Genomic DNA, 8,740 nt, shown 5'->3' on the forward strand with positions numbered 1-8,740 from the left:
AAGCTAAGATGGTTACTGTGTTATGTTCCAATGTAAATTTTAGACCTAAAAGTAGGTATTCACCAGAGCAAATGAAATGCCACTTACAGTGAAACATTATAGTGTACACTTTTTCTGAATTAACAGTAAAGCCACAGACAGCTAGAAAGGAGTAAGTAGACCTCTTATAAAGGCCTCAATTTCCTTATGAAAAAAAAGGACATTAATAATGAAAACTTAAGGGAGGAGAAAATCATAATATAACCACTCACTGTCCGTATTTATCTTTACTACTTACCTTTCATATATTTCTGATCCTCGCAATCACCCTGTGAGGCAGGCAGGGTTCAGTTTTTCATTCCAAGGAGGTATTTTCTCCATAAACACTGAAGAATGCCAAAAAAAGTTTGCTCTTGGACCTGAGTTTCCATTTATTTTAAGAATAAGTAACTTTTTTAAAAAGCAGTTTTTCTAACTTTAGTTTCAGAAATTGCATTAAACATTTATTTTCATAGTCCATCTTTTACAAAGAAGATAAGAAATTTCTAAAGTCCATCTTTGGATTCTTTTTGGATTCACTCTGACTAAGCAACATTTTCAGTTGAGAGAAGTGTTTCTTTGTTTTGCTCGCATTCTTTGAGGAACAAATGGATGTTGACTGTCCAGATGTAGGCGTTCTGAAAAGAAACATAAAGCCACACTTAGATATACAGACAGGCAACAGTTCCTCCTACCAAGCCTAGATACCTACTACTATAATCATTTTCTGCTCTTCTGTAATAATTATGGCCATACATGAGCAGTAGCTGTACCCAGCAAAGTCATTCGCAGTTTGTTAAAAAAAAAAAAAATCTCCTCACTAAACAAGCTAATGGCAACATTTAGGAGGTATAAGGGGTATGTCTAGAAGCTGCCTTCATACCTGAAAGAGAAAGCTAAAGGCAAAGTCTCATTAGGACTGAGTTCCTTGTAAGACTGACATCAAAATTCATGATAATTCTAAGCAAGGACTGCAAAAACATTTTTTAGTTCACAGCTCAAGACCACTTCCTTTCTCAAAAGTGAAGAATCTCAACCTATGCATACAGGTACCATTCTGTTGTATTTTCACCCTTACACAAGGTGAGCTCTAGAGGGCAAAATGAAGATCATGGCATCTGGTCCCATCTCTTCATGGGAAATAGATGGGGAAACAGTGGAAACAGTGTCAGACTTTATTTTTCTGGGCTCCAAAATCACTGCAGATGGTGACTGCAGCCATGAAATTAAAAGACGCTTACTCCTTGGGAGGAAAGTTATGACCAACCTAGATAGCATATTCAAAAGCAGAGACATTACTTTGCCAACAAAGGTCCATCTAGTCAAGGCTATGGTTTTTCCAGTGGTCATGTATGGATGCGGAGAAGGCAATGGCACCCCCACTCCAGTACTCTTGCCTGGAAAATCCCACGGACGGAGGAGCCTGGCGGGCCGCTGTCTATGGGGTCGCACAGAGTCAGACACGACTGAAGCGACTTAGCAGCAATAGCAGCAGCAGCATGTATGGATGTGAGAGGTGGACTGTGAAGAAAGCTGAGCGCTGAAGAATTGATGCTTTTGAACTGTGGTGTTGGAGAAGACTCTTGAGAGTTCCGTGGACTGCAAGGAGATCCAACCAGTCCATTCTAAAGGAGATCAGTCCTGGGTGTTCTTTGGAAGGAACGATGCTAAAGCTGAAACTCCAGTACTTTGGCCACCTCATGCAAAGAGTTGACTCATTGGAAAAGACTCTGATGCTGGGAGGGATTGGGGGCAGGAGGAGAAGGGGACGACAGAGGATGAGATGGCTAGATGGCATCACCGACTCGATGGATGTTGAGTTTGCGTGAACTCCGGGAGTTGGTGATGGACAGGGAGGCCTGGAGTGCTTCGATTCATGGGGTCGCAAAGATTCGGACACGACTGAGCAACTGAACTGAACTGAACTGTATGTTCCAGTGCTTTTTAACAGAACCAAGCACAGAGGGTGCTCTCTATAAATATCCACTGAATAAACGATTCCCCATCTGGTATGTGTGTATTTATGCCTCCTTCCACTTCATTCTCGCCAACTGTGTTCAACCCCCAAACAATATTTGGGGTTTGTCAATCTCATCCCTTTTCTGACTCCCCAATCATGATAAACATGATACAACTTTCTCTTTCCTGCATATACCTAACAAGCAGTCTGGTCTAAATGCAAGTGAATTATTTTAAATATTCCAAATTTTCTTTTATCTGCATATATCCTGTAAGTAGAAACTTTCACGATGAATTCCTATCATATCAAACACCCAAATAATCAGGAATACAGAGAAAACTAACTTGAAATTTTAAATGTCAATCCTCATATAAAAACCTCAATAAGCAGAAATAATCTAGTCTTTGCTGAATTTTGTTATTTAATTTCAAGAAGCTACCAGACTCTTTTGTAACAAAAATGTTTAAAAATTCCTTTCACAGTTACTACAGAGTTAAATTTGTTAATGAGCATAATAAATAGAGTATTGAGGATTACTGAAAATAAAACATGTACCCAGTCACATAGTTAACTTCACATCATTTCACAAATCCCTATTCTGTTGAGTTTCTGACAGGGGAAACCGCAAAAAATAAAGGTTTAGAGCAGGAAAGTCAACCCTGACTGGTTGTCTTGGTGACACAAAGGATGAATTAAGGCAAGTGATAGGCAGACAGATTGGTGCCAGCTAGTGGGGGCTGGAAACCCATGCCAGTGTCTTTCCTATGTACACAGTGAGGTACCCCAGGCTTCTAATCAGAACTGTGTTTTTTAATAAATATTGGACTAGAAGGGTTTGAAACTAGAAGCAGGAAGACTCAGGGAATTATTGTAGTAATCCTGGCAAAGGATGAATAATGACCTGAACAGACAGCAGCAGCGTGGAGAAAAAGGAGAGGACAGTTGCAAACACCTTGGAGGCAGGATGGATAGAAACTGGTGACTAACTAGGCCAGGACAGAGGGAGCAGGACTGTCAACTACACCGACCATGTCATGTCAGACTGTCTAGAAGGGCATGTTCATTTATAGATTAAGGAAGCTTAGGAGGATGGGCAGGTTTGAGTGGTTACCTCTGGGACATGCAGGAGTGGGAAGTGGATATATTTAAAGGCAGTTGGGAACGGGCCCAGGGAGAGGTTGGATGTAGAGGAACACACCTGAAGTCAGTGCAGTGATGACTTCCTCAACTGCATGGCAATTTCAGGGAGTGTTTGTTAGAACTCAGGGGTTAGCAATGGCCATTTGTATAGCTTAATGGATTAACATACCTGAAAATCAATGCTGGGCTCTTGCCTTTGGAACCAGACGTGTGATTTAGGTTTGCAGAACTTGGAGTCTTTCTCTCTGGTGTCTTCAGGCTGAGTTTACTCGTAGGAGTGGTAGGATTGCTCTTCAGTGCTGACAGAAAGCTTCTGCTTTTTCCATGATGTTTAACTGTTCTGTTGCACGTTTTACAAGTAATCAACTGCCACAAAAAGAAGAAACAGTGAGTCTTATTTCTCCTTATAACTTAATCCAATAAACTGTATATTCATTAAATTCTTATATGTAAGACACCTTTTAATACCTGGGCATTTATACCTTTACAACATTTTATAACATTTTTTTTTTTTTTTCAGAAAAATTCCAAGCCTTTTCCCAATAAAATATGGCAAAATATCACTGAAAATAATTGACTCCTTCAGACCCTTAGTGAATCTATATATAAATACAAGTCTAAAGTAATTTATAAAACCAGGCATATGAATTCTCACATTCTCATCCTTCTTCATTAGGAATAGAGGTTGACTTTCTTTTCAGGATTCATTGTTCAAGACATGGTCCATTTTACAGCTAAATGCTCTTCTTCTACCCATCTGACTCACAAGGCACCAGATTCGGCCCAGGCCTCAACAAAATTAACAAACTAGTTTACGAGAAGTACTCTGATGTTCATGAGCAGGTAAAAATGCATTCACAGAGGTTTAAGTTGCTTTATGAAAATGCACTTACCTGTCCAACAATGGTAAACTCCTAAATATGGCAGTTCCAATCCAAGTTGTTACTGACTGTAGTCTGAGGCCAGACCTAATCTGTCATAGTGTCCACTGTGCCCAGCACAGTGCCTAGTAGTAACCAGGCACTGGAATAGTTGGTAAACTGGAATAGTTGGTAAATGTTTAACACAGAACATGCACATAAAGTGTATCTAATACTGGTCGCTACATGGTAAACCGTAAGTAATTTAATTTGGTTGTTTTATTCCACTTTACATCTCCAATATATAACACTGTTTGGCCTAATGTAAGATTCTCAATAAATGTTTGATGAATGAACGTAAGACACACTTATCTTTGTTGGACATAAATACATACTGTGACATGGAGGGGGTGACTGAAGAAATGACACTGGTACCTAATACTTTACGCTCTTTCCTTATGTATGCCTAATACAGTTTACTGTGTCTGAAGAAAAGGACCATTAGCTGAAAATATTTAGTGATAAATGCAGTTCGGATGACTTCACACTGGTGAGCTCAAGAAATCCTCAAATTTGTGAAAATAATTGTGCTCAATGGTAAGATCTGGGCATTGAGAGTTCATGATGTCTGGTTCTAGGTAACACTGAAAAACAAAACTAAGCTGCACTCTTGATGAAACAGTAATCACTAGAAAAAAAATCTTATGTATATATTTTGACAATCTAAATATACTACTACAAACTTCTGAGTTATATTCAGGCTAATTCTTAACCTTATCGTAAGCGAAAGAAAACTCTAGTTTACTTATACAGAATGGAATTGAAATCTTACCAGCACACTTTTGGAGTCTTTGTACTTTTTCAGAATTTTTGCTTCTTTAAAACTGAGTGTATAATTTCTTGCTTCTCGATTCAGAAGTTTCTGTATTTTGGGTGTCAGTTTGGGCTTGGGTTTGAGGCGCACTCGAGATTTATCCTGAACAAGCAACTGGAAACAGTATGGACATGTTCCTTCAAAAGTGCTTTTATCATCTAAAATTATACAAGTAAAACCCAAAAGTCAGCAAATCAGAGTATTCTGTTACCACAAACTATCAATATTATAGATGCAAAAGAGTATATTATTTAATATGAGCAAATACAAATTTTCCTTAAGCAAAACTCAAAATATAAGAATCTACAAAGATAAATTGGCAATAATTTATTTTACAAAACACTATAGTTCTTATCGAGTCACTCTTTTTAGCAACAGATAGGTTAAGTCCCCACCCTTTTTCACATCATGCAAAATGCCAGGCTGGATAAAGCACAAGCTGGAGTCAAGATTGCCAGGAGAAATATCAATAACCTCAGTTATGCAGATGATACCACCTTTATGGCAAAAAGCAAACAAGAACTAAAGAGTCTCTTGATGAAAGAAGAGAGTGAGAAAGGTGGCTTAAAACTCAACATTCAGAAAACTACGATTGTGGCATCCAGTCCCATCACTTCATGGTAAATAGATGGGGAAACAGCGACAGACTTTATTTTTTGAGGCTCCAAAATCACTGCAAATGGTGACTGCAGCCATGAAATTAAAAGATACTTGCTCCTTGGAAGAAAATCTGACCAACCTAGACAGCATATTAAAAAGCAGACGTTACTTTGCCGACAGAGGTCTGTCTGGTATTTCCAGTAGTCATGTATGGATATGAGAGTTGGACTATAAAGAAAGCTGAATGTCGAAGAATTGATACTTTTGAACTGTGGTGTTGGAGAAGATTCCTGAGAGTCCCTTGGACTGCAAGGAGATTAAACCAGTCAATCGTAAAGGAAATCAATCATGAATATTCACTGGAAAGACTGATGCTGAAGCTGAAACTCCAAAACTTTGGCCACCTGATGCAAAGAACTGACTCATTTGAGAAGACCCTGATGCTGATGTGAAAATAATTGTACTCAGCAGTAAGATGTGAAGAGGAAAGAAGGGGACAACAAAGAATGAGATGATTGGATGGCATCACTGACTCAATGGACATGAGTTTGAGCAAGCTCCGGGAGCTGGTGATGGACAGGGAAGCCTGGCGTGCTGCAGTCCATGGGGTTGCAGAGTCAGACACAACTGAGCAGCTGAACTGAGCCACGCTTTACTCTTTGTTCATTATTGCTACCAAGTAAAAAAAGGCTGTAAGTCTCACAAATTTTACAAACACATTTATCATGAAATAACAATATTGGGACTTTTCTTTTTTAAACAATCAGCACAGTTTTGTGAGCTGGGCGTTGTCTGCAGCACAAGGTAAGGGGACAACAGACTTGCCCCAGGCCCTTTATGCAATCAAGAAAGCATTCACTGACCATCTACCATGCTAGGCTAGAGACATAAATATGGAAGTAAAGGAGTTGCTATCTTTATAGAATTCATGTTCTTGGGGAGCCCTAGGGAAATGAAGGTAAGACTGGTAAGAACTGTAACAGAGTATGATTAAAATGCCCTGAAAATTATTAAACTCTATATAGACTAGCTAGAAACATTTCAAAGAGGCTTGACAAAGGTCACTGTAGATGACTATAAACTCTTAACTGTATTTGGAAAAGGCATCTATTATTGGTAAAGGGCTTTTGGGTACAAGTACAGTGAAAAAGCAAGCATGGTTATTTAGGGAAAGATGAAGTGTGAAGGTGATGTTGCTGAAAAGGAAGGTGGGCACACCATCTGTATAAATATTTAAGGGTAAGTCCTGTGTTAAGTGCTAGGAATAGCACTATTGAAAAGCTAAGGACCATGCTTGTAACTTAGCTCTGAAAAGTGTAAAATTCATTCACACTGAGAGACTGTTACGTGCCAAGCACTGGTTGTGGGAGATACCACGTTGAACAGAGCACAATTCATGGAGAGAAACAACGTACACAATGCCAAATGTTAAGTGCTGGGGAGAAAAAAGAAAGACTGGAAAGGAGAATGTGGATTGCTGATATAGCTGCTATTTTCTTAAATAGGGAAGCCAGGGAAGGCTTCGTGGGGTGACATTTTCAAGAGACCAGAAGGAAATGAGGAAGGAATCCAAGTAGGTAAGGTAAGACTTAGGTGAGGTAAGACTTCCAGGTACTGGAAGGGCAGTTGCAAAGGCCATGACACAACATGGGGGCCTGGCAGTGGTTGAAGTTTAGTGAAAAAAAGGGAGAGCAGCTCAAAGAGGTAATGCAGACCTATGACACTGGTACACCTGTGGGCTCATAAAGATCTTCACTTTTACTGAGTGGACAGTCATTTCAGAGTTTGTAGCAGAGAACTGACATGAATCTAGCTTAGGTTTCTGTTAGACTCACACTGACTGCTGGATTGAGCCTGGACTGTAGAGATGCATGGGAGCTGTTGGCAATAACCCAGGAGAGAAACTGATGGCTTGGACAGGGTGGTAAGAGGGATGTGGAAAGAGGTGGCTAGATGTTGGATACATTTTAAAGCCAACAGGATTTGCTGGCATATTGTCCTGGGGAGGAAGGCTGTTAGTGAGACAAGAGTGACTCCTAGGTTTTTGGGCTGAATGAATCTTAAGGATGGGGTTACTGGTTACTAAAATGGGAAGAACTGGGGAAGGGGGGTTGTCGTGTTGGGGGATAAAGTTCGAGTTTTCGCCTAATGTGACATTCAAAAAAAGTTGTCAAGGCATCTGGATGAGTCTAGGATTCAGAGGAGTAGTCTGAACTGGGATATAAGTTTGGAAGTCCTCAGTATGAAGAATTTAAAACCCGTAAGACTGCATGAAAAACTGTCATAAAGGAATTGGGCGTAGATAGAAAAGACGTCCAAAGGCTGAGTCCTGGGACACTCCATCATTTGGAGGGTGGGGAAGGAGGCGCCAATAAAGCAGATCAAGAAGTACTGGCTAAAGAGGCAGGAGTTGAACTCGGTGATGATCTGAAAGCCAAGTGAAGAAACTATTTCGAGTAGATTGATCAATTGTGTCAAATGCCAATAAAAGGTCAGGCAAGGTAAGGCAGGTTAAGGCTTTTTTTTTTTTTTTTACGGAACTGAGAAGCCTCTGGAGGGGGGTTTATAATGGCTGTGGGTCTATCAGATTTCTCTGGATCATCTGGTTCCTTGTGCGGAAGGGAGGGAGCGGAGCCACTAGAGCCCGACCCACAACCAACGGGCGTCCTCCTTACCGTGTGACGAACTGTAGGCCCAGCTGCAAAAGAGAGAGACACTCGTAAGGGACGGGACACACCCGCCTGCCGCTCGCCTCCCGCTTCCCCTCCCTCCTCTCTTACAGAAGGTAGCGGGCCTGGCCCGGGCAGCTATCTTGTAGTTTCCAAGCCGCGGCCTCAAGATAGTGCTTCTGCCTCATCCCCGCCGATACCCCACGCCGCAGAGACCCGGTTGCAAAAAGGAGACTCCGGAAGCCGGTTTCCTAAAGCGGCGTACTTTGACGTCCGGTTCCTACCGTCCTCCGGAGCCAGGCACCCTCGGCTGAAGGGTTCCGGGCCCTCCGCGTCCGGGCGGGGTTCCAGGGGCCGACCCTTCCGCCGCCGTTGGCCCCGCCCCTGGGTTCCGCCTGGTCCCCGCGGGCTGGGAGTCAAGTGAAAATGTTAATCGCTCAGTCGCGTCCCACTCTTTGAGAGACTATGGACAGTAGCCCACCAGGCTCCTCTGTCCATGCAATGGGTTGCCATTCCCTTCAGGGGATCTTCCCGACACAGGGATCGAACCTGAGTCTCCTGAATTGCAGGCAGATTTTTCAGTCTGAGGATCACATCACAGGGGAGCCTGAGCGGAGTA

At 41.6% G+C, this 8,740-nt stretch overlaps 1 protein-coding gene across 1 annotated transcript; it reads right to left on the reverse strand.

Annotated features, from left to right (window-relative positions):
• Positions 1–385: 385 nt before the first annotated feature.
• On the reverse strand, positions 386–8,381 carry C24H18orf21 (chromosome 24 C18orf21 homolog). Its single transcript, XM_027525916.1, has 5 exons — positions 8,233–8,381; positions 8,128–8,150; positions 4,811–5,010; positions 3,288–3,484; positions 386–656 (listed from the first exon to the last, which is right to left on the reverse strand). Exons 1-5 carry the CDS (start codon positions 8,307–8,309, stop codon positions 503–505), a joined length of 651 nt encoding a protein of 216 aa, XP_027381717.1. The 5' UTR covers positions 8,310–8,381; the 3' UTR covers positions 386–502.
• Positions 8,382–8,740: the final 359 nt, after the last annotated feature.

Source organism: Bos indicus x Bos taurus, chromosome 24, assembly GCF_003369695.1.
Source record: "Bos indicus x Bos taurus breed Angus x Brahman F1 hybrid chromosome 24, Bos_hybrid_MaternalHap_v2.0, whole genome shotgun sequence".
Taxonomy (NCBI): domain Eukaryota; kingdom Metazoa; phylum Chordata; class Mammalia; order Artiodactyla; family Bovidae; genus Bos; species Bos indicus x Bos taurus.

Coding starts and splice junctions, on each gene's coding strand:
- C24H18orf21 (XM_027525916.1), bottom strand. CDS start 8,309: ATGAGGCAGAAGCACTATCTTGAGGCCGCGGCTTGGAAACTACAAGAT. Junction 5,011..8,127: donor GGCCTACAGTTCGTCACACG/GTAAGGAGGACG, acceptor GTATAATTTTAG/ATGATAAAAGCACTTTTGAA. Junction 657..3,287: donor AGCCCAGCATTGATTTTCAG/GTATGTTAATCC, acceptor GTTTCTTTTCAG/AACGCCTACATCTGGACAGT.